This window comes from Oncorhynchus gorbuscha, linkage group LG02 (genome assembly GCF_021184085.1).
Source record: "Oncorhynchus gorbuscha isolate QuinsamMale2020 ecotype Even-year linkage group LG02, OgorEven_v1.0, whole genome shotgun sequence".
Taxonomy (NCBI): domain Eukaryota; kingdom Metazoa; phylum Chordata; class Actinopteri; order Salmoniformes; family Salmonidae; genus Oncorhynchus; species Oncorhynchus gorbuscha.
This window is the reverse complement of record NC_060174.1, coordinates 66,068,774-66,094,806: the sequence shown is the minus strand read 5'-3', so window position 1 is coordinate 66,094,806 and position 26,033 is coordinate 66,068,774. Positions and strand designations below refer to the sequence as shown.

The following is a 26,033-nucleotide window of genomic DNA, read 5'->3' as shown; positions in this document are numbered from 1 at the left end:
CTACCAGCAAGACAATAACCCAAAGCACACACAACAATTCATAAAGAAATAGTTAATTGACCACAAAATCATCATCTTGCAATGGCCATCTCAGTCTCCGGACTTGAACCCCATTGGAAAAACAGGTTTGAACTGAAGAGGGCAGTCCATAAGCGCATACGAAGGATATCAAGGATCTGGACAGATTGTGTATGGAGGAATGGTCTAAGATCCCTCCCAATGTGTTCTCCAATATCATTTAAAAAATGTTAAAGGCTCAGAACCGTTATCCTCGCAAGCTGATGTATTGAAACATGGGTGCCAATCATTTTGACCCATATATATATATATATATATATTTTTTTTAAAAATAGTATCACTTGTTAAAACAAAATCTCTTTCTCTGAGCAATTGTATTAGTATAAAATAATATTATTGTGCTTTTTTTGTGCTAAAAATATAGCTCCGTATTTGTAATATTTTATAGTCTTTTTTGCTCATCTTTTTCAAGGGTGCCAACAATTTGGGACCTGACTGTATATCGTTAAAAAATAAAAACACCATGTTGTATGTGTGTGTGTATTTGTGTCTGATAGACACAGACCTTATTTGTAGGTTATGTAGGCTAGGTCAAGAAGAGGTTGAACAATGGCTGAAACGAAATGTTCTAGTTCTATAACTACAATGACACAATCGATTTTATTCAAGCTTTCACCGTTACATAATTTCAGCACAACACTGGCTTGTAATAGGCCTGCCTCCCACCCCGTCGAATGACATTGGAGAATACCACTTTATACTGCACACGTGCTTAAAACGACGCTTAATTTGCTGGCTGCCTTAAAACATTTTTCTTGCCATTGGTCTGGAATGATGTCATCCACTGCACAGACCACAGACCCCACCTCCATACAGCACCGCCTGTCTTAGTGTCTTCCTCGCTCTCATTCACATATACAGCCGAGAGCACATTGACACATGCCCAAGCACTGACACTTTTTATAGTGGTGATATTTTTTTATTTTTTGTTATCAATAATAGATGCTTAGTGTCGTAGGTCCTCTATTTTTATATGCAAGCTTATTCTCGCACGGAAAACGGATCCGCAAAATGTGATAGGTCCTCCAGTGTAGAAGAGGATACCGTTAACCAAAGAGATGTCTGGACAACATCAATGACAATGTAAATAATTATATTACACGGAGAGCATGAAGATACAACGGAATTGTCAATCCTAACGTAAGTGAGTTTATTTTAAACCTTTTACCAGGCGTAAAGTATCCTGAAGAACAAGACTCATGTCTGATATACAATTACTCTGAATATTATAGGCTATTGTTGACACATGAGGATCCAGCACTATGGCTACGTGTTACACACTTATGCATATAAGAAACACGCCAATACGTTAGGATGCAGCCTGGTCTCACAGACTAGACTCCTAAGAACAGTGATGTCCTCAAACTAGTTTTCCCTTTCCTGAGACACCGGACGCTATGTAATCCATTTGACGCGACACTACGAATCAATTTGATTAAATTCACCTTCATTACTTATGAACTGCCCAGCAGAGGATAATACCACCAACCCTCAATCTCTACAGTTTTTGCCAAAATAAGTAATATTATTTATCAGGACTGTAGAGAGTGAAAGTGATAATGGATGATGATGATTCATTTTCCATGGCCTAATGCTGGAGTTGTGGGACATACATGCTACAAGGCCATAACCATTATTTCTTATATATATATATATATATATATATATATATATTTGCATGGTTTTCTTATTAATTATTTACATGATGTGCGTTTTTGCAAGTCACTATTCAATACTAGTATGTATTCTAATTTTGGCTATTTTTATATAGCCTAGGTCTAATCATTTCAGCATATCTATATCCTATATGCGAACAAAGGGCAAACGCCGCTCATGGAGATGAGAGGAGACTTCATCTTCTTCCCTGCCATCTACAGAGAGATGGGACCCTAAGCATAATGATGTGCGACAATGCGCAAAATAATTTCACTCTCTTGTGATTTCACCTTATTTAAGTTATTGTCTTCCTCTGTTATTAGCAGTCAATTTAGTATGTTTTTTTCACCAATGCCCGTTGTTATTATTCTCCTTACCTTGCAGGCGCAGCATGCCGTTATTTGTCCACAGCAAACCGGGATAAATAGTGTTGCAGGTAGGTCTTTGTGTGAATGAGTAGATAGGTGACCAGAGGTCACGGAAGGCTTCAAATAGGCCTCACAATTTGATATAATTTCAGCAGTAGACTGATGTGCCATAACAGATGATACAGTGCATTCTGAAAGTATTCAGACCCCTTGACTTTTTCCACATTTTGTTACGTTACAGCCTTATTCTAAAGTTGATTAAATTGTTTTTTTCCACTTCATCAATCTACACACCATAATAACAAAGAAAAAACTAGTTTTTAGATTATTTAGCGAATTTATTACAAAAAAACTCCCAGAAATATCACATTTACATAAATATTCAGACCCTTTACTCAGTACTTTGTTGAAGCACCTTGGGCAGCGATTACAGCCCTTGATGCACAGATAGTTTCAGGTCTCTCCAGAGATGTTAGAAATGTTTTGAGTCCGGGCTCTGCCTGGCCACTCAAGGACATTCAGACACGTCTCCCGAAACCATTCCTGTGTTGTCTTGGCTGTGTGCTTAGAGTCGTTGTCCTATTGGAAGGTGAACCTTCACCCCAGTCTAAGGTCCTGAGCGCTCTGGAGCAGGTTTTCATCAAGGATCTCTCTGTACTTTGCTCCGTTCATCTTTCCCTCAATCCTGATTAGTCTCCCGGTCACTGCCGCTGAAAAACATCCCCACAGCATGATGCTGCCACCACCATGCTTCACCGTAGAGATGGTGCCAGTTTTCCTCCAGGCATGACGATTGGCATTCAGGCCAAAGAGTTCAATCTTGGTTTCATCAGACTGGCCTGATTGGTGGAGTGCTGCAGAGATGGTTGTTCTTCTGGAATTTTCCCCCATCTCCACAGAGGAACAATGGAGCTCTGTCAGAGTATCCATCTGGTTCTTGGTCAACTCTCTGACCAAAGCCCTTATCCCCCAATTGCATAGTTTGGATGGGTGGTTTCAAACTTCTTCCATTTAAGGAATGATGGAGATCACTGTGTTCATGGGGACCTTCAATGAAGCAAAAATGTTTTAGTACCCTTCGCCAGATCTGTGCCTCTACACAATCCTTTCTCTGAACTCTACGGACAACTGTCAACTGTGGGACCCTATATTTGACAGCTGTGTGCCTTTCCAAATCATATCCAATCAATTTAATTTACCACAGGTGGCCTCCAATTAAGTTGTAGAAACATCTCAAGGATGACCAATGGTCTGGCCACTCTACCATAAAGTCCTGATTGGTGGAGTGCTGCAGAGATGGTTATCATTCTGGAACTCTGTCATAGTGACCATCGAGTTCTTGGTCACTTCCCTGACCAAGGCCCTTCTCCCACGATTGCTCTGTTTGACCGGGCGGCCAGCTCTAGGAAGAGTTGTGTTGGTTCCAAACTTCTTTCATTTAAGAATGATGGCGACCACTGTGCTCTTGGGGACCTTCAATGCTGCAGAAATGTTTTGGTACCCTTCCCCAGGTCACTGCCTTGACACTATCCTGCCTCAGAGCTCTACGGACAATTCCTTCGACCTCATGGCTTGGTTTTTGCTCTGACATGCACTGTCAACTGTGGGACCTTATAAGGACAGGTGTGTGCCTTCCCAAATCATGTCCAGTCAATATAATTTTTCCACAGGTGGACTCCAATGAAGTTAAATAAACATCAAGAATGACAAAGAGTAACAAAATGTAACAAAATGTGGAAAAAGGGAAGGGGTCTGAATACTTTCTGAATGCACTGTATGTGGTGAAAGATGCTAAAGAGACAGACAGTGCCTTGTGAGTCCAACATGGTCCTCTACTTCAGACTGAGACTAATCATCAGGTCACCTCTCTACATTCACATTTGTGACATTCAGGGACAGAATTTCAAAAATGTTCTAGCCATTCTATCGCCGTGACAATGATCACATAATGGTATAGCGGGTGGAAGTCAGTCTTCTGCACACCCGAAGCGTTGTATCTAAGCCTATGTTCTTATTCTGTAGCAAAAACATTACTTTTACGCCCTTTATCAAGCCTCCACATTCCTTTCACACAATGTATGTAGGACTACTGGCTGCAATTGGAGATTTGGTGACAGTAATGGTCAGAATGGCACCAATGAACAATGATGCTGATGACAATGCATTGCTTTGCTGCAAGCATTTGCTTAAGTATGTTTTTGTGATTTGCACTGTGTTTTTGGTCTGACTGATCTTTTGACAGTATGATTCAAAAGGACCAATACACCGCTACACTGTGTTCATTTATGTGCTGATGAGGTGTTTACAATGTGTGAGTGAAAAGTGATCAGAGTGATGTTGACTTCCACCATGACAAAACTGGGTCAATGTAACCCCGCCCCCCCCCTCCACCACAGGCTACGAAGGCAAGGCTGAAAAAGGGAAAAAGATGAGGATGCCATCACCAAGCTCTGTGCGTGGACGTATGCGTGTGGAAAAACGCAAGCATGGTGTGCTTTGTCTATGGGTCACTATGTGTGTTGCTTGGGAGTGAATAATCATTAGTGCCTTTTGCCATGTATCTTCCTCCTGTCTAGTCTGTGGTCTACCCTGTCACGTCATATTCTGTCTTTATCTCGCTGTCCTCCCGTCTCTCTATTTCTCTCCCAACCTTTCTCTCGCTCGTTATCTCTCTGTACTGCCCTGTCCCAGAGAATCTTCTTTAATGCAACAAAAAAAAGCTCATTAATGGGTTTTGTCATCGTAAGTTGCGCTTAGTAGATGACAAAAGTCTTTAGTACCAATGAGAATTAGGCATCAATTTTACTGTCTTTATTTAAAGGGTAGAATCACATGATAATGATAATACAATATCTAAAGCTTTGCCCAAAATGTCATCTCTTCTCCAGTCTTTATTCAAGTATTTCATGACGAAGTGCTTATTTATAGGTTACGACACGTACATCGATGGTCATTCAGTGCCTGTGGCAGTAACAGCCAGCTCTCTAGTCTGTTTTGCTATGGTAAAGGGCCTTCTCTAACAGGGAGATATATTTGTCTGTTTATTTGGTTCTACCTCATTTCTTCAACCATTCGATTGAGCTAACTTCAATTTCAACAAAATGTTCTTAAAACAGTGGTCTCTGTTTTGACAAAACCATAAAGGCTGTATTTTGGTCTTTTGGTTTTGATTTCATGACTGTGTGTTTTTGCTGTATTTCTTTCCAAATCCAATGGATTATATATGTATATTAAATATGCTTCGCATATTCTTCTGATCGTTCACTACGGTGGTTGGCAGCAGTAGTCAAGTAATAGTCACGGGGATGTGTTCTTCTTGAATTCGAACTCTGCAACAATTTACATTAAATGGCTTTATTATGTGTTATCTATAAGGGAATAACACATGTAAATACCTTGTTCACTAGGTATGTATAGAGACTGTCTCATAGTATTGGCCAAAGAGTGTTTTGTTCAAGATTAAACCAAAAGCAAGATAAAATGTGGGAATTGTCCATAACACCATACTCCATACCTAGTCTGTTGCAAGGTAGTTACATAGTTTGCTTGTTCCACTGGTCATTACTCTGGCGTAGGACAGATGTGATGTAAATGTGGCTTCAAATTCAAAAAATGTAATGATGCCAACAGTCATTTAAAAATGTTATCTGAATACAATCTTGACATTGTTTCTCTGTTTCTTTCTCCCCTATCTCTTACACACACACACAGCTTTGCGTAAACCCAGATGCCTCCACTCCCTCTTGACGAGCGCATAGTGGTTATTCAGCGCCCTAAAAACTTGGCCCTACCTGGGTCCTCCCCACAGCCCCACTCCCATATAACAGCCCATAGCAACAAACTTCTCTCCCACCCTTCTCATCCCCACCCTCCTCAGTCCTACCCCAATCCTCCCTCCTCGAACTCACTGTCTTTGGAATGCAAGCGCAGATCATCATCCCATCTGCAGAAAACCAAGGTCGACAAGGCCATTGTCTCAGAGGGTACCAGACACACCCCTAGCCACTGTCACAGCAACGGGACAGTGACTCTTGGCCCTAGTCCACATCAACACACACATACGATCGACATCAAGTTATCTGTGAACAAAGGAACAAAAGGAGGGGGGCACAGCAACTCTTTAGTTCGCAGTGGGAGTGTGAAGGGGGGCCAAAAAAGGGTTTCGTTGCGCTTGGATCCAGGATACGGGGAGAAAAACACTGGAGGAACATCAGGGAAGCCTGGAGGAGCAGTGCAGCAACTCCAAAACCACCCACAGAACCAGAGACAAGCCTCACCAGGCAGTCACCATCAGAATAATCTGTCTGTGTCCCCGGGAGGAGTCTTAGAGTTTGTCCCATCTCAGAGACAGCAGTCCAAGTCCAGAAGAGAGAAGGTACAGAACGTGTCCTCCAAAGTCTGCTCTGCCAGCTTCCCCCCCAGAGGTGCCCGGGAAGTGCCCTACGTGGGTAACAAAGAGAATTCCAAACTGGGACCTGTCCATCAAAACCCCAACCCCCACAGCCTACCTGGCCACCACAACTCTGTCCCTGTGCCCCATGCCGCTGTTCTAAACTCCCACTACCCTGCCCCCCCTCCCTCCCACCACCCCCGTGCTCCTACCTCGTTTCAGCAACCCCTCAACCAGTCTCGTCCATCCCGCGGCAGGGACCATCGTCCTCAGATCCTCCACGGCCTACCCCTCTCCCCCTGTTCCTCCCGTGGAGGTTTCCCCAGCCCAGACCACACCTGTACCATCGACTTCTCCCATCCCTTCAGCTGTGGCTGCTGGAAGCTGGTCCGCTGCAGGGGGGCCAGGGGACGTTCTGCTGGCTGCCAGAGGGGTGGGGGGAGTCCGTCTTCCTCTTTCTCCTGTGGCCACAGCCACGGGGTTGTAGGTGTGAACCACAGAGGTGGCGCAGCAATGGGATTAAGAACTCTTGGGGGATGTTTGTCCACAGCCTCCACCACCAACACCTCATCCTCCAACAGCACTGTGTCGGACTGCCGCACGGGCTTGCTCAGACCCCTGCGATGTGCCTCCTGCTCCGGGGAGGCTGGCGCCTTTGAGAGTCCTGCTGCATTCCGCAAAAAACTGGTGGGGGGATGCCTGCCCTGTACCCCACTATCCTCCTCAGCCCCGCTGCGAGCCTTACAGAGTTGTGTGAGTGGCTGCAACCCCAAAGCCAGTCAGGCCGGCAGCTCTACCTGCAGCTATTGTAGCAGCGACCCTATAGTTGTCACCTTCAACCCCCGTCGGGGCGGCAAGCCCCCTGGTATGGGCAGGGGTGTAGGGGCAGGGCCCCCCATGGGAGTATTCCCCGCTGATGATGATGATTACAGCGTGCGCACAATCTGGCCTGAGGAGCTGGCGAAAAAGATGACCGGGTCTAAAACCCAACAGAACCAGCAGAGCTGTGCAGGGATGGGGATGGGAGCGGGGAAGACAAGTGTGGGTCAGAACCAAAACAGCAGCAACGGAACCAGCCCTGTCACCCTGGACTGTAGGAACCTATTGGAGTTCACCCGGAATCAGATAACAGACCACGCTGGCCGACGCCGGCTTCAGCAGGGCAAGATGGCCGTCCTAGATTTTATTGGGTCTGGGCCTGGGCGAGATCCAGACCAGGACTCCCTAAAGAGGCTCTGGAACAAAGGTGGGGAGTCAGGCAAGGTGGATGGCATGGGGCAGGAAGGCAATATTACATACCCTCGCACCCCTTCCCCCTGCACCCCCTCTCCCCAATCCCCTCCCTCCTTCTCACCCCCACCGTCAGCTCCCAGCACTCTCCTCAAACCCAAACCCAGACAGAGAGATGCAGACGGACGCCATTCCCTCCCCTCCGCCCAGTCCCTTCACCTGGTCCTCAACTCACTCAACAGAGAGCAGGATGAAGAGAGCGGCAGAGGTAAGGGTGTCATACACTGGTTTTTGTTTCAGTCTCTTAGGCTATACTTCTGCAGATTTTTGGCAGAGATAGTTACAGAAACATAATTCCCAATTGAGAGACCAGCTTTACTGTCTGACTGCATAAATTACCATTTTAGGGAGAAAATCTCTTTCATCCTATTCTTATTCTCCTGACTGTCTCTCTTTCTCCATGCTTCCCTCGCCTATCTTTGAAATCTACTTCTTTTCCTGCCAATCTCATTTTATATGTTATTCTAACATGTTGGTTGTTTAAAAGGATCCCAGGGATAATGACTTAATTATAGCCTGGGCTCCACCGTAAAAAGAGACAGAGAGGAGCAAAATGGAGGGATGGTGATTGGAATGCAAAGAGAGCTGATCAGAGCGGGAGATTAGAATAGCTGAATTAATTAAAACAATTTTGGTGAAATTGAGTCGCTGACACTGAACCCTGTCAGTGGGAGATTAAGCTGTTCTCATTTAAATGACAAAGCCCCAAAAGATATGATGTACTCTCTTTTCTTAATAGTTACATAACTGTAGCCTCCTCCACTCTGTTAAGTGACTGCCGGATCTGTTGATGACATAGAGTATAGAATAAAGAATCACAAGTTTCAGAAGCTTTTTCATATCTGAATGTTTCCCTCATGTTTGGAGAACATGTATGAAATGATGAAAGCATTAGCAGTTCCTCAGAGCTGCAAACTTCTTTGCTCTGCAGGAGTAAAGTGAATTTCAATGATACTCCTACTCAAAAAAAACATAAATGAGATATATTGTACACTTTCATTGTCTCTCCGTCATTCACACATCTCTTCATAACTCTTTCTATCATGATGCTTGATTTATTTTCTCTGTGTCTAACTCTGGTATACTTCAGGGTGAATGCCTGTCAGTGATCCAAATCAAATGAAATTGTCCTTTCTAACAGCAATCTCTCACTGCATTGTGTTGTCCTCTCCCAGTGCACCTCACTCTGCCGCTCTCCTCCTCGCTACCGGCTTCCCTGTCAGATGAGAATGGGATGACCCCTGACGTGGAGAATGCGGTGGTCAGCCCCATCCTACCATTCCTCTTCCTGGGCAACGAGAGGGATGCCCAGGACCTGGACCTGCTGCTGCGACTCAACATCGGCTACGTAGTCAACGTCACCACACACCTGCCCCTCTACCACCTCGGCTCCGGCCTGGTACGCTACAAACGACTACCGGCTACCGACAACAGCAAGCAGAACCTACGACAGTACTTTGAGGAGGTGTTTGAGTTCATCGGTGAGTTGAGCAGTATCTACCTAAGGGGTGTCAAACTCATTTTGCCCCAGGGACTGGTCTTCTATCCATAGTTTTGGGAATTGTCTATGCTCCCTGACTGTCTACCTTTCATTTCGGTGATTATTAGCAAGCCTGACACAATCAAGAAACTGTGTCGCCATCGCTCATCCATATACAGTTGCAGTCGGAAGTTTACATACACTTAGGTTGAGTCATTAAAACTAGTTTTTCAATCACTCCACAAATTTCTTGTTAACAAACTATAGTTTTGGCAAGTCGGTTAGGACATCTACTTTGTGCATGACACAAGTAATTTTTCCAACAATTCTTTACAGACAGATTATTTAACTTATAATTCACTGTATCACAATTCCAGTGGGTCAGACGTTTACATACACTAAGTTGACTGTGCCTTTAAACAGCTTGGAAAAATCCAGAAAATGATGTCATGGCTTTAGACGCTTCTGATGGGCTAATTTACATCATTTTAGTCAATTGGTGGTGTACCTGTGGTTGTATTTCAAGGCCTACCTTCAAACTCAGTGCCTCTTTGCTTGTCATCATGGGAAAATCAAAATAAATCAGCCAAGACCTCAGAAAACAAATTGTAGACTTCCACAAGTCTGGTTCATCCTTGGGAGCAATTTCCAAACACCTGAAGGAACCACATTCATCTGTAGAAACAATAATACGCAAGTATAAACACCATGGGACCATGCACCCGTCATACCGCTCAGGACGGAGACACGTTCTGTCTTCTAGAGATGAACGTACTATGGTGCAAAAAGTGCAAATCAATCCCAGAACAACAGCAAAGGACCTTGTGAAGATGCTGGAGGAAACAGGTACAAAAGTATCTATGTCCACAGTAAAACGAGTCCGATATCGACATATCCTGAAAGGCCGCTTAGCAAGGAAGAAGCCACTGCTCCAAAACTGCCATAAAAAAGCCAGACTACGATTGGCAACTGCACATGGGGACAAAGATCGTACTTTTTGGAGAAATGTCCACTGGTCTGATGAAACAAAAATATAACTGTTTGGCCGTAATGACCATCGTAATGTTTGGAGGAAAAAGGGGGAGGCTTGCAAGCCGAAGAACACCATCCCAACCATGAAGCACAGGGGTGGCAGCATCATGTTGTGGGGGTGAAATAGATGGCATCATCTAAGTAAAATTATGTGGATATATTGAAGCAACATTTCAAGACATCAGTCAAGAAGTTAAAGCTTGTTCGCAAATGGGTCTTCCAAGTGGACAATGACCCCAAGCATACTTCTAAAGTTGTGGCAAAATAACTTAAGAACAACAAAGTCAAGGTATTGGAGTGGCCAGAACTGTGGGCAGAACTGAAAAAGCATGTGCGAGCAAGGAGGCCTAGAAACCAGACTCATTTACACCAGCTCTGTCAGGAGGAATGGGCCAAAATTCACCCAACTTATTGTGGGAAGCTTGTGGAAGGATACCCGAAACGTTTGACCCAAGTTAAACAATTTAAAGGCAGTAAATCTTTAGACCGTCCACTCGCCCATACCCGGGCGCGAACCAGGGACCCTCTGCACACATCAACAACAGTCACCCACGAAGCATCGTTACCCATTGCTCCACAACAAAAGCCGCGGCCCTTGCAGAGCAAGGGGAACTACTACTTCAAGGTCTCAGAGCAAGTGACGTCACCGATTGAAACGCTAGTTTCACCGCCGCTAACTAAGCTAGCGTTTCACATCCGTTACACTACCAAATACTAATTGAGTGTATGTAAACTTCTGAAACACTGGGGAATGTGATGAAAGAAGTATAATCTGAAATAAATAATTTTCTCTACCATTATTCTGACATTTCACATTCTTAAAATAAAGTGTTGATCCTAACTGACCTAAAACAGGGACTTTTTACTAGGATTAAATGTCAGCCATTGTGAAAAACTGAATTTAAATGTATTTGGCTAAGGTGTATGTAAACTTCCGACTTCAACTGTATTTATATGTACATATTCTTGTTCACCCCTTTAGATTTGTGTGTATTAGGTAGTTGTTGGGGAATTGTTAGATTAATTGTTAGATATTACTGCACTGTCGGAACTAGAAGCACAAACTTTTAACTTCACTCGCATTAACATCTGCTAACCATGTGTATGTGACAAATAACATTTGATTTGATTTGTATTGTAGGGTCCATTATAATTTCTACAAAGTTTCCATTTGGTTTTAGTCATTTTAAAGTATATTGTGTGTCCGTCCGTCCCCCCCCAACACACACATTTTGTTGTGCTACAGCCAGAATTAAACATTTATTAAATTGAAACTTTTTTTTATCACCGGCCAACGCACAATACCCGATAATGTCAAAGTACAGTTATGTTTTTCTACATTTTTTGAAATTAATAAAAAATGTATATCTGTAGGGTCAATAAGTATTCAACACCTTTGTTATGGCAACCCTAAAGTTCAGGAGTATAAGTTGCTTAACAAGTCACATAATAAGTTGTATAGACTCACTCTGTGTGCAATAATAGTGTTAAACGTGATTTTTTTAATGACTACCTCAGACCAGGGAGGTTTACCAATGCCACACAAAGAAGGGCACCTATTGGTAGAAGTAAAAAAGCAGACATTGAATATCCCTTTGAGCATGATGAAGTTATTAATTACACTTTAGGTGGTGTATAAATACACGCTGTCACGACAAAGATACAGGTGTCTTTCCTAACTCAGTTGCCGTAGAGGAAGGAAATCGCTCAGGGATTTCACCATGAGGCCAATGGTGATTTTAAAACAATTACAGAGTTTAATTGTTGTGATAGGAGAAAACTGAAGATGGATCAATAACATTGTATCTACTCCAGAATAATACAAACCTAAGTGATAGAGTGAAAAGAAAGAAGCCTGTACAGAATAAAAAAATATCCCAAAACATGCATCCTGTTTGCAACAAGGCAATAAAAAAATGTTGCAAAGCAATTCACTTTTTGTCCTGAATATAAGGTGTTATGCTTGGGGCAAATCCAATACAGCACATTGCTGGGTACCAATTTCCATATTTTCAAGCATAGTGGCTGTATCATGTTATGAGTATGCTTGTAATCAATGAATTCACATGTCAGCAGGATATTAACCTATAAAAAATGGCTAAAAACCCACTCTGGAGTTGCTTATCAAGAAGAGAGTGAATGTTCCCGAGTGGCCAGTTACAGTATCGACTTAAATCTACTTGAAAATCTATGACAAGACCTGAAAATGGTTGTCTAACAATGATCAACAACCAATTTGACAGAACTTGAATCATTTTTAAAAGAACAATGGGCAAATGTTGCACAATCCAGGTGTGGAAATCTCTTAGAGACTTACCCAAAAAGACTCACAGCTGTAATCGCTGCCAAAGGTGCTTCTGCAAAGCATTGACTTTTTTATTTTATTTTATTTTTTTATTTTGAATTCTGTCTAACACAACAAAATGTGCAATAAGTCAAGGGGTGTGAATACTTTCTGAAGACACTGTACATGTATAAACTGTAGATAAAAATAAAATCAAAATCAAAACACCCGCTGGCCAGATTGGACCCCCTTGCTGGACCGGATCCGGCCCGTGGGCCATATGTTTGACACCCCTGATCTACCTTCATTTTCTAACTCACCCACTCTCCCAGTTCCTGTCTTTCAGTCTTTATCTCTCTGAGCTTAGAAGTATTTTAGCACTGAGATAAGGAGAGGATCATGATGATTTCTATGTGAAATATTTCCTTTGATCTCGTTCTCTGATTTCAAAGTTTTTGACTGGAGAGACATTTAGGAAGCTATAAATGGATCAAAAGGGAAGATGGGAGTACTGGAGAGTCAGATCCAGAAAAAGCTGTGGAATAGATGAATTCCAGTGATCATCCTTGACAGGAATCTGATAGCCACCTATTTTCATCCACAGAGGAGGCTCACCAGAGTGGGCGAGGAGTGTTGATTCACTGTCAAGCGGGCGTGTCCCGTTCGGCAACCATCGTCATCGCCTACCTGATGAAGCACACCCTTATGACCATGACTGATGCCTACAAGTATGTGCGTGGCCGTCGTCCTGTGGTGTCTCCCAACCTCAACTTCATGGGTCAGCTACTGGAGTTTGAGAGGGACCTCAACTCCGGGGTCACTCCTCGCATCCTGACCCCCAAACTCAGCGGCCTGGAGACCCAGGTCTGACAGCGGGATACGAGGAATGGAGGGGAGGAGGAAACCAGCATTGGGCCAGCCATAGTTTTGTGAAGGAGAAACTAAAGGTAGAGCAACAAAGAGGAGAATGCTGATTGACAGAATGTCCCTATTGGCATAGATTAAGAATAAAATATTGAAATTGTGCACTTTCTAGATATTATAGAATAAATCATTTGATTGGTTAACTCATAAATAGTCCCATTTTTGGTCAACCTAATCCTCATCCAATACCATTTGTAATTATGTGGCAAGTTTTTATATAATGCTTAGATATCATTATTTACCATGATCCACTGTAATCAGATGGCTCATGTGATGCTTGTGGTATAGAGCATTAGAGCATTACAGAAGTTAAGGAAGTGCAATGAGTCCTGGTCTGACTCAAGGCTGTCATTTACAAAATCCATAATGCATGCAGAACCAGAATAGAAACAACTACAGTGACACCCCACCATTCAGCTATGACAGCAAACACTATCCATAGCCCCAGAGAGGGCATTCCAATGCACTTTATCAATTTATCAATATGTTTGGTTGTTTCAATTGAAGTGGCCCAGAGGATAGCTGATCTTACCATATTGTTGGTTTATTTATATTCTTCCCCACTGGGTCGGAAATGTCTAAATAACATTTAAAAATTAAATATATAAATATATATACATACAGTGGGACAAAAAAGTATTTAGTCAGCCACCAATTGTGCTAGTTCTCCCACTTAAAAAGATGAGAGAGGCCTGTAATTTTCATCATAGGTACACTTCAACTATGACAGACAAAATGAGAAAAAAAATCCAGAAAATCACATTGTAGGATTTTTAATTTATTTATTTGCAAATTATGGTGGAATATAAGTATTTGGTCAATAACAAAAGTTTATCTCAATACTTTGTTACATACCCTTTGTTGGCAATGACAGAGGTCAAACGTTTTCTGTAAGTCTTCACAAGGTTTCCACACACTGTTGCTGGTATTTTGGCCCATTCCTCCATGCAGATCTCCTCTAGAGCAGTGATGTTTTGGGGCTGTTGCTATGCAACACAGACTTTCAACTCCCTCCAAAGATTTTCTATGGGGTTGATATCTGGTGACTGGCTAGGCCACTCCAGGACCTTGAAATGCTTCTTACAAAGCCACTCCTTCGTTGCCCGGGCGGTGTGTTTGGGATCATTGTCAAGCTGAAAGACCCAGCCACGTTTCATCTTCAATACCCTTACTGATGGAAGGAGGTTTTCACTCAAAATCTCACGATACATGGCTCCATTCATTCTTTCCTTTACACAGATCAGTCGTCCTGGTACATTTGCAGAAAAACAGCCCCAAAGCATGATGTTTCCATCCCCATGCTTCACAGTAGGTATGGTGTTTTTTGGATGCAACTCAACATTCTTTGTCCTCCAAACACGACGAGATGAGTTTTTACCAAAAAGTTATATTTTGGTTTCATCTGACCATATGACATTCTCCCAATCTTCTTCTGGATCATCAAAAGGCTCTCTAGAAAACTTCAGACGGGCCTGGACATGTACTGGCTTAAGCAGGGGGACACGTCTGGCACTGCAGGATATGAGTCCCTGGCTGCGTAGTGTGTTGCTGATGGTAGGCTTTGTTACTTTGGTCCCAGCTCTCTGCAGGTCATTCACTAGGTCCCCCCGTGTGGTTCTGGGATTTTTGCCCACCGTTTGCTCACTTGTGATCATTTTGACCCCACGGGGTGAGATCTTGCGTGGAGCCCCAGATCGAGGGAGATTATTCATTGGTCTTGTATGTCTTCCATTTCCTAATAATTGCACCCACAGTTGATTTCTTCAAACCAAGCTGCTTACCTATTGCAGATTCAGTCTTCCCAGCCTGGTGCAGGTCTACAATTTTGTTTCTGGTGTCCTTTGACAGCTCTTTGGTCTTGGCCATAGTGGAGTTTGGAGTGTGACTGTTTGAGGTTGTGGACAGGTGTTTTTATTACTGATAACAAGTTCAAACAGGTGCCATTAATACAGATAACGAGTGGAGGACAGAGGAGCCTCTTAAAGAAGAAGTTACAGGTCTGTGAGAGCCAGAAATCTTGTTTGTTTGTAGGTGACCAAATACTTATTTTCCACCATAATTTGCAAATAAATTCATAAAAATTCCTACAATGTGATTTTCTGGATTTCTTTTCTCATTTTGTCTGTCGTAGTTTAAGTGTACCTATGATGAAAATTACAGGCCTCTCTCATGTTTTTAAGTGGGAGACCTTGCACAATTGGTGGCTGACTAAATACTTTTTCCCCCACTGTGTATATATATATATATATATATATATATATATATATATATATATATATATACACTGTATCTTGGGAGTTGTGCAATAGAGCAGCTTGTGGCTGGTGGAGGAGTGACCGAGGTTTAATCGTGCCAATTCTTAGGAAAATGGGGTGAAACCAGAAACCTACAACTCAATGAATGAAACCAGATCTGGTGCCAATAGAGGGATGGTCAAGAGCAACAATACACAGACAACACTGAACAGATTCAGCAGACTATTATTGAACAGAACTTAGTCATGGATCTATCTATGTTGTCTTTCCAACAGACAATGGTTGGAAAGATATAAAAAGATGAACACTGCAAAGTGTGTGCTTTAATTAAGACACAAAACTGCACCAAGATTTTGTTCTTTGAGTGGCCTCCTTGTTTGTGGAAAATTTCTCCTGAACATGTTTACTATTACATATATACAAGTACAGAGTATTTATTTTTATTGATGTGGTTTGTCATATATTTTGTGTTGTTTATGTTACTGCTTATATTTTAACTTAAAGAATATACATTATATACATGTATGTATTATAATGTATCACATTACTGAGAAGGAAGTCGAGGAAAAAGAGGGAAAATAGAAAATACCCTTGATCATTTCTTGTAATTGGGAAAGATACAGTAGTAATGAAAATCAGACTTGAAATATAAGATAAAGGCGGCAGAGAGACAATCCTTGTCAACTTGTCTTCCTTTCGTTTATGGCCTAGATAATTATTTTATTTTGTAATGTTTTTTTTTAAACAATGCGTTTTTAAAGCAGTTGATTTATATTAGACTTATTCAATGAAATCCTTTGATTGCCAAACTGAGGACTTTGAGGTCCTTAGCCAAACTATTAGGTTGGGAATGAAAATATAATGCAATGTTCAACTATCCTGGTCTTTAGATAGTATCCAGGCCTTTATCTGCCTTGTCTGTCTGCCAGTTTGTGTGCTCATCTATCTTTATCCTCCACCCATCCTAGTCTTGAGTTAATTAGTTCTTCCTGATCCGTTTATTCCCTCAAGCTGTATTCAGCTATACTGTGTGTATATCATGCTCAGGATAACAGAAAGGAGCAATCCTTTGTAGCAGACAGAATGATACCTCTCTTACTCTTATCTTCTGACGTGATGTTGTATCCCCTCTTTAACCCTCCAGTGTCTGCTTTGTGCTCCCATCTGCCTCTGTAGAGTTTGAATCTCTTTTACTACAATACTATGCATTGTTCTCGTTAAAAAAATATGGATTTGATCCGCGAAAACGATAACAAAGCTTTATCATTGAGTTCACTGTGAATCACACTCTTCCTGCATATTGTTTAGTTCTCAGCCTTGGTCCTTAAGTTTAAACCCATCCAACTTGTATTTAATACTGTGGGTTGTCAGTCGCCCCTTGAGCTCCTATCTGTCAGACTGTGGTTCCTGCTCACTAGTTTTACATTTACTGATCCTTATTGCACAATTTATTCTGTGATGCCCAGCCAAATTTGATATATTAATGTCTTGCTATGTATCAAATTTTGATATAAACTGAACAAAAATATAAACGCAACATGCAACAATTCCATTTGATCTTACGGAGTTACAGTTCATATGAGAAAATCAGTCAATTGAAATAAATTCATTAGGCACTAATCTATGGATTTCACATGACTGGGAATACCGATATGCATGGGGCACTGTTCACAATGTTGACATCAGCAAACCACTCGCCCACACAACGCTATACACGTGGTCTGCAGTTGTGAGGCCAGTTGGACGTACTGCCAAATTCTCTAAAACAGCTTATGGTAGAGAAATTAACATTCAGTTATCTGGCAACAGCTCTGGTGGACGTTCCTGCAGTCAGCATGCAAATTGCAAGCTCCTTCAAAACTTGAGAAGTCTGTGGCATTGTGTTGTGTGACAAAACTGCACATTTTAGAGTGGCCTTTTATTGTTCCCAGCACAAGGTGCACCTGTGTAATGATCATGCTGTTTGATCAGATTCTTGATATGCCACACCTGTCAGGTTATCTTGGCAAAGAAGAAATGCTCACTAACAGGGATGTTAAAAAAATTTGGCACAACATTTTTGAGAAATAAGATTTTTGTGCATATGGAACATTTCTGGGATCTTTTATTTCAGCTCATGAAACATGGGACCAACACTTTACATTTTGCGTTTATATTTTTGTTTGGTGTAGATTATATCAATGATCTCTAGTTGTTCCCACACACTATTTTCTGATTATTGATGATGACCCCTATTGATGGTTGTTTCATTTGATTTAGGTGCATTAAGGCCTAGTTTGTCCCCAACCTCATACCAAAGGGTTCCGTTTGATGAGGGAGCTCTGGGATTGGCTAGACAAAACCTAACTCATGGGTGGGTGTTGCTGCTGTAAAGAAATAACAGAATATATGTGTATTTAAAACTTGAACTTTTGTACTTGAGATTATGGCTTTCATATAAGTGTTCCCAAGGGATTGAGAGGTTCACTCTTAATCATCCTATGCCATAAGTGTTTTGCTGTGAAGGCATAATTTCCCCCAACACATTTTGATTGAAAACTGCCAGTAGCCCCTTTTCCAGATTTATAAACACATTTGGTATAAATGTAAGAAATCTGAAATCTGAAAACCAAGAATGCCTTTGGTTAAGTTGTGTATAGTTTGGTTATCCAAAGCAAAATAGCATCCATTAAAATATTAAATTTGCAGTTGAATAGTTTGATCTCTAATTGATCTCTTAATTGATTCTGGGATTTTTCTCCTGCCTACAACGTAATTATGTGTTGATCTATATTTTTCTACATTTCCATTTGTTCAGGACGTACACACTATTGTGTGTACCTGCATCTGAGTGAGTTTTTGACTGTGGATCTCAGTTTTGTATGAGTAAATGGTTCATCAGTGCATTTTCCAGTCATCTCTACCAGGTATTTCCGAAATAATGACCTCCAGCTGCCCTCAGTCTTGCTTTGTATTATTCAATCACGCATCAGACCTCACTAAAGGTGTGCTGTGTGTCAACACACCATATTCCACTGTGACCTCAACAATGAGTTTATTTTCCTGCTGTTCTTTTCAATTTGATCTGAATGACATCATTCCAATGGGATCTATTATGAATGAACCATGTCAAAGTGATGCAAAGCGGGTGTCCACACAATTATATTGCATTCAACTTTTACTTTAAAAAATTTAAAAAAGTACGGTTTACCCAGCCCTCAAGCTGACCTCAGACGTTTGTCTGAGGAAGAATTATTAGATCGTACATTAGATCAAGAGAAGAAAAAAGAACTGTATAGACTTCACTTTAATCTTTGATGGCTTCTTGAACATTCTCCCTTTAGTTCACGCAAGGCAAAAGGGAACCGTCTCAATATATAGAACTCGTGATGAGTAAAGAATCTTCCATTTGTAGTTTGCACATGAAAAGAAACACAAACAATTTAAACAATTATTGCTTTGTTGTTTGACTTCCTTGTTGTAAATCTGTTAATTGATGAGTTGTGTGAATTTACATTTATTCGTGTATGTGTTTAAGGCTTGTTTTCTATTGTTCTCTAATTAGAGACATCCTCCTTTATAAATGATGAGGGTAATAAATGTCTATAAGATGTGGAAAACCTATCATTAGATCTATAGTGTTTTTATCCTGTATTAATAATACTATTTTCATTTTGTAATAATTGGTCTTCCCTTCCATGTATGTACAGTTTTATCTTCTTGTAACTTTTATCTGTGATTCTTTGTATGGAGTGCACTGTGATTAATAAGATGCTTCTACACTACATGGCCAAAAGTATGTGGACACCTGCTTGCCGAACATCTCATTTCAAAACCATTGGCATTAGTATGGAGTTTGTCCCCCTTTTGCTGCTATAACAGCCTCCACTCTTCTGGGTAGGCTTTCCACTAGATGTTAGAACATTGCTGCTAGGACTTGCTCCCATTCAGCCACAAGAGCATTAGTGAGGTCGGGCACTGATGTTGGGCTTGCGGTTGGCATTCCAATTCATCCCAAAGGTTTTCGATGGGGTTGAGGTCAGGGCTCTGTTATGTTCTTCCACACCGATCTCAACAAACATTTATGTATGGACCTCGCTTTGTGCACGGGGCATTGTTATTCTGAAACCGGAAAGGGCCTTCCCCAAACGGTTGCCACAAAGTTGGAAGCACAGAATCGTCTAGGATGTCATTGTATACTGTAGCGTTAAGATTGTAACTAAGGGGCCTAGCCCGAACCATGAAAACAGCCGTAGACCATTATTCCTCCTCCACCAAACTTTACAGTTGGCACTATGCATTGGGGCAGGTAGCGTTCTCCTGGCATCCACCAAACCCAGATTCTGTCAGACGGCCAGATGGTGAAGCGTGATTCGATTCATCACTCCAGAGAACACGTTTCTACTGCTCCAGAGTCCAATGGTGGCAAGCTTAACACCACTCCAGCCGACGTTTGACATTGTGCATGGTGATCTTAGGCTTGTGTGCGGCTTCTCGGTCACGGAAACCCATTTCATAACGCTCCCAAACAATTCCTGTGCTGACATTACTTCCAGAGGCAGTGAGTGTTTCAACCGAGGACAGACAATTTTTACGCTCTACACGCTTTCAGCACTCAGCGGTCCTGTTCTGTGATGTTGTGTGGCCTACCACTTCGCAGCTGAGCCATTGTTGCTCCTAGAGGTTTCCACTTCACTATAACAGTACTTACAGTTAACTGGGGCAGCTTTAGCAGGGCAGAAATTTGACTAACTGACTTGTTGGAAACCACATTGAAAGTCACTGAGCACTTCAGTAAGGCCATTCTACTGTCAATGTTTGTCTATGGAGATTTCCTGGCCGTGTCCTCGATTTTATACACGTGTCAGCCACGGGTGTGGCTAAAATAGCCGAATCCACTCATTTGAAGGGTGTCCACATACCTTTGTATACATAGTGTATGACAGACAGGCATGATCAGAGTGTCACATTCAGTTAATGGAAGGTGGTCAATTTCACTAAGGACGACTGATACGAACTGGACATGCATGTTCTCAATCCTGCTTATATTTCCTCTGATCAATTCAGATTGCGGTGTACCGCTCAATGCCACGGTGCATGAGGCTGGATGTTTTGATTTATATCAGTATGGCCATACTTGCATACAAACTGTGTGGTTTTCATCAAGTTCCTCATGGACGGTGCATGGGGAGGATCTTTCTGTTTGAGAACATTCTAAACATTCCAACCTCTTCTGTCCTACACCTTACTGTGATAAAGAAACTGTAATATTGCTGTTCAACGGCAATAATAATCAGTGATATTAATACCAACAGTGTTAATTAACAGTTGATTACATGATTACAATACTGTATGTTATGAGTGTGTTTTACCCATTGTACATAAAGGACGGATGAGTGGAAGGGAGAGGATAATGATTCTTTACCCATGATTACACCCCTAAACATGTGCAGGACCAAAACAGACGGCTGGAATATAAAACCAACCACTGTGCAACATTTCTGGTAAATATGAAAAACCAGAACCGTTTATTGGAATAAATTTTTTTACATACAAAACCATGTGAATCTTTTGTTTTTATTATGTTGTGACAATACTTTCTAGTCTGACGTTTAATGGTGAATGGCACACACTTGAAAAGTCCATATCTATTCAATCCATTGTAGACTTTGTTGACTGGAAACATGCACAAGTGATATGTGTGTGCTGAAAGATGCCATGAACCAACACAAAAAGCAACCAATATAATGACACGTTAGTGAGTGATACTCTGAAGCAGAGGCTGCTGCTCTCTCTCCATCGACTGTTGGACTTTCAAGCCAGGAATGCCAGTTTGGAAATTATCGAACAGTTACATTATACAGTCAATGGGACTGTCAGATTGCCATTGATGATTCTGATTTTCACCCAACCCGGATGCACCCTATCCATCATTACATAAGTTTTGGTTGGGAGGCAGGGTGGTGTGATTAGGCTCCCTGGGGGCAGATCAATCAGTAGCTCTAGTCTAGGACTCACATCTACGGCATGTGGTCTGTGTGACAACAGCCTCTCCAGCCAACAATACTAGACAGGTACAGGCATAGTGAAACTGCCAAACACTTGATGTTGCCTTGCCTGGGACCTCTGTCCTTGATGAAACTTTGGTTCCATCATTGCATACAAACGGATGATTTTCAGGGACGACAGGAAAGTGGTTACAACAGGTTTCAGCAAGCTAAAGGGACAGGGAAAGGGGGAGGGATGGAGTGCCACAGACCAGCAAGGAATCAATGGGTAGAGAAATGTTACTGATACTGGTGCTCCTCAATGCAGTTATCATGAAAGTGTTACAACTAAAGCCTTAGAGCGAGGGAGTTTTATTCAGGTTTGCACAATATGTGTTTCATATAACCTATGACCTTCGGCTGCAACATTCTTTTCATCTGTAGGCTACTACACTGATGTGTTATAGCTCATGTCCTCAAAAAGGACAATATATTATTATGAAGTTGTACTTATTATGTCTAAATCCATCATTCAAATCATATAGTCAAATACAATTCTGCAATCAGAACAAAGTAAATCCGAGCGTAGATGTTAAACAACTAAGTGAAAACAAAGGTTGTCTGTGGCTTATAAATACAGCGAGATCTTTTTTTACAATATCCCTCCTGCTTTGAGGAGTTTGACTGTTTGTGTATGTGGTGGGCGGTGGCCCCATATTTCAAAACCTCATGACAGATGTGTATTCACCTGTTGGTACAGTGTATTGAGATATCTTAGGCCTATGGGTGTGGTTTGCCTTCTACATTGTTTGCGTCAATCAATAACTTTTATGCAAATGCGCACCTGTGGAGAACTCACATGCGGAGGCTCCCCTGTGTGCAAATCGGTTTTCTTCAATTTCAACGAGTGATAGTGTATATCTATTTATTGAACACAACGCCAACCAAAGCTGATAACTAACATCATTATTTTTGATTCAAAGCTATAGGAAAGAATATGCACAATTTAGTTTTTCCTTTTCCTACCAAATGGATGAAGGCGCCATAACATTTTTGAATCTTGGGATATTGATTTGTTGACTAGCCAATTATTGTAGTTTGTTGGAGTTCATTTTCTCAATAAATGTTTTGGATTATGCTGTGTATCATTAGGTTTTCAAACTACTAGAAGACATATATATCGTCTCCGCCTCAGCCTACAGTGTATTACTTCCAAATGTATTCAATATAACCTATATTTTATTTGTGATTGTTGATCATGTTTTGATTCATGGTGGCAGGCATAAGTTCACAATGACAGAATGTAGACGTAAAACTATGTGGGCTAATAACCTTGAAATACGTATTACATGGGAATTATATATAATGGCTCACATCAACACCATTTCCCAGAAACCCTGGACCCACTCCAATTTACATACCTCCCCAACAGATCCACAGATGATGCAATCTCTATTGCACTCCACACTGCCCTGTCACACCTGGACAAAAGGAACACACACCTATGTGAGAATGCTATTCATTGACTACAGCTCAGCGTTCAACTCCATAGTGCCCTCAAAGCTCATCACTAAGCTAAGGACCCTGTGACTAAACACCTCCCTCTGCAAATGGATCCTGGACTTCCTGAGGGGCACCCATGTTGAGGATCAGCATGGGGGGCGGCCCCTCAGGTAGTCCAGGATCCATTTGCAGGGGTGCATGCTCAGTCCCCTCCTGTACTCCCTGTCAACTCATCACTGCATTGCCAGGCACGACTCCAACACCATCATTAAGTTTCCCGATAACACAACAGTGCCGACAACGATGAGTCAGCCTATAGGGAGGAGGTCAGAGACCTGGCCGTGTGGTGCCAGGACAACAACCTCTCCCTCAACGTGATCAAGACAAAGTAGATGATTAAGGACGACAGGAAAAGGAGGACTGAGCACGCCCCCATTCTCATCGACGGGGCTGCAGTGGAGCAGGTTGAGAGCTTCAAGTTCCTTAGTGTCCACATCAACAACAAACTATCATGGTCCAAACACACCAAGACAGTCGTGAAGAGGACACATCAAAGCCTTTGCTTATATTTTATTAATAGAAGGGGAAAGGCTATAAGACCTTCTCCAACTACATTTATAGGGTCAACCTTGGCCTAGTAACCCTAACAAAGGGCCCCACTGGACTGAGGGGCAGCTCCGGACTGAGGGACTGCTCGGGACTGAGGGATAGCTCGGGACTGAGGGGTAGCTCGGGACTGAGGGGTAGCTCGGGACTAGGGTAGCTCGGGACTGAGAGGAAGCTCGGGACTGAGAGGAAGCTCAGGCAGGTTGATGGCTCTGGCAGATCTTGGCTGGCTGGTGGTTCTGGCAGATCCTGGCTGACTGGCGGTTCTGGCAGATCTTGGCTGAATGGCGGATCCTGGTTGAATGGCGGATCCTGGCTGACTGGCGAATCCTGGCTGACTGGCTGACTGGCGGATCCTGGCTGACTGGGTGCTCCATGCTGACTGGCGGCTCTGGCTGCTCCATGCTGACTGGCGTCTCTGGCTGCTCCATGCTGACTGGCGGCTCTGGCTGCTCCATGCTGACTGGCGTCTCTGGCTGCTCCATGCTGACTGGCGGCTCTGGCTGCTCCATGCTGACTGGCGGCTCTGGCTGCTCCATGCTGACTGGAGGCTCTGGCTGCTCCATGCTGACTGGCGGCTCTGGCGGCTCCATGCAGACTGGCGGCTCTGGCAGCTCCTTGCAGACTGGCAGCTCTGGCAGCTCCTTGCAGACTGGCAGCTCTGGCGGCTCCTTGCAGACTGGCGGCTCTGGCTGCTCCATGCTGACTGGCGGCTCTGGCGGCTCCATGCATACTGGCGGCTCTGGCGGCTCCTTGCAGACTGGCAGCTCTGGCAGCTCCTTGCAGACTGGCAGCTCTGGCGGCTCCTTGCAGACTGGCAGCTCTGGCAGCGCTGGACAGGCGGGAGACTCTGGCAGCGCTGAACAGGCGGGAGACTCCGGCAGTGCTGAACAGGCGGGAGACTCCTGCAGCGCCTGACAGGAGAAAAGCTCTGGCAGCGCTGGACAGGCGGGAGACGCCGGCAGCGCTGGAGAGGAGGAAAGCTCTGGCAGCGCTGGACAGGCGAGGCGCACTGTAGGTTTGATGCGTGGTGCTGGCACTGATGGTACTGGGCCGAGGACACGCACAGGAAGCCTGGTGCGGGGAGCTGCCACCGGAGGGCTGGTAAGTGGAGGTGGTACTGGATAGACCGGACCGTGCAGGCACACTGGAGCTCTTGAGCACCGAGCCTGCCCAACATTACCTGGTTGAATGCTCCCGGTCGCCCTGCCAATGCGGCGAGGTGGAATAGCCCGCACTGGGCTATGCAGGCGAACTGGGGACACGTGCGCAAGGCTGGTGCCATGTAAGCCGGCCCAAGGAGACACACTGGAGACCAGATGCGTAGAGCCGGCTTCATGACACTTGGCTCGATGCCCACTCTAGCCCGGCCGATACGAGGAGCTGGTATGTACCGCACCGGGCTATGCACCCGCACTGGAGACACCGTGCGCGCCACAGCATAACACGGTGCCTGCCCAGTCTCTCTAACCCCCCGGTAAGCACAGGAAGTTGGCGCATGTCTCCTACCTGGCTTCGCCATACTCCCTGTGTGCCCCCGCCAATACATTTTTGGGGCTGACTCTCGGGCTTCCTTGCCAACCGTGTTCCCTCATATCGCCGGCCCCTCTGTCCGGCTGCCTCTGCTCTCCTAAGTGCCTCCACCTGTTCCCATGGGAGGCGATCTCTTCCAGCCAGGATCTCCTCCTAAGTGTAACAACCCTTGATGTCCAAAACGTCCTTCCATGTCCATTCCTCCTTTCGCTGCTCCTGCTGCCGCTGCCTGTCACCACCCCGCTTGGTCCTGTTGTGGTGGGTGATTCTGTTCAGGTTTTCTTCCGATGAAGGAGAGGAGGACCAAACTGAAGCGTGGGTATTTCGATACATCTTTAATAAAGATAATGACGAACAATAAAAAACACTAAACGTAACGTGAAAAAAACAAAACAGCCCTATCTGGTGCAAACAAACACAGAGACAGGAACAATCACCCACGAGACACTCAAAGAATATGGCTGCCTAAATATGGTTTCCAATCAGAGACAACGATAAACACCTGCCTCTGATTGAGAACCACTCCAGGCAACCATAGACTTTTCTAGACAAATATACTACACCACAATCCCATTACCTACATAAAAAACCTAGACAAAACAGACCACATAAATAACCCATGTCACACCCTGGCCTGACCAAAATAATAAAGAAAACACAAAATACTA

General features: G+C 43.3%; 1 protein-coding gene across 2 annotated transcripts; it reads left to right on the top strand.

Annotated features, from left to right (window-relative positions):
- The first annotated feature begins 950 nt into the window (after window positions 1-950).
- Window positions 951-14,123, top strand: si:dkey-175m17.7. Of its 2 annotated transcripts, XM_046296318.1 has the most exons (6): window positions 951-1,218; window positions 2,119-2,170; window positions 4,499-4,591; window positions 5,814-7,990; window positions 8,958-9,263; window positions 13,183-14,123. In XM_046296318.1, the coding sequence occupies exons 4-6, from the start codon at window positions 5,830-5,832 to the stop codon at window positions 13,446-13,448; spliced, it is 2,733 nt and encodes a 910-aa protein (XP_046152274.1). In that variant the 5' UTR covers window positions 951-1,218; window positions 2,119-2,170; window positions 4,499-4,591; window positions 5,814-5,829; the 3' UTR covers window positions 13,449-14,123. The 2 variants fall into 2 exon arrangements, with proteins under 2 accessions (XP_046152274.1, XP_046152280.1); XM_046296324.1 differs by lacking the exon at window positions 4,499-4,591.
- Window positions 14,124-26,033: the final 11,910 nt, after the last annotated feature.

Bases quoted from the DNA above. Each gene is read 5' to 3' on its own strand.
- si:dkey-175m17.7 (XM_046296324.1), top strand. From the start codon at position 5,830: ATGCCTCCACTCCCTCTTGACGAGCGCATAGTGGTTATTCAGCGCCCT. The intron at 7,991-8,957 runs GTAAGGGTGTCA...GTCCTCTCCCAG, and splicing joins GGATGAAGAGAGCGGCAGAG to TGCACCTCACTCTGCCGCTC. The intron at 9,264-13,182 runs GTGAGTTGAGCA...TTTCATCCACAG, and splicing joins GGAGGTGTTTGAGTTCATCG to AGGAGGCTCACCAGAGTGGG.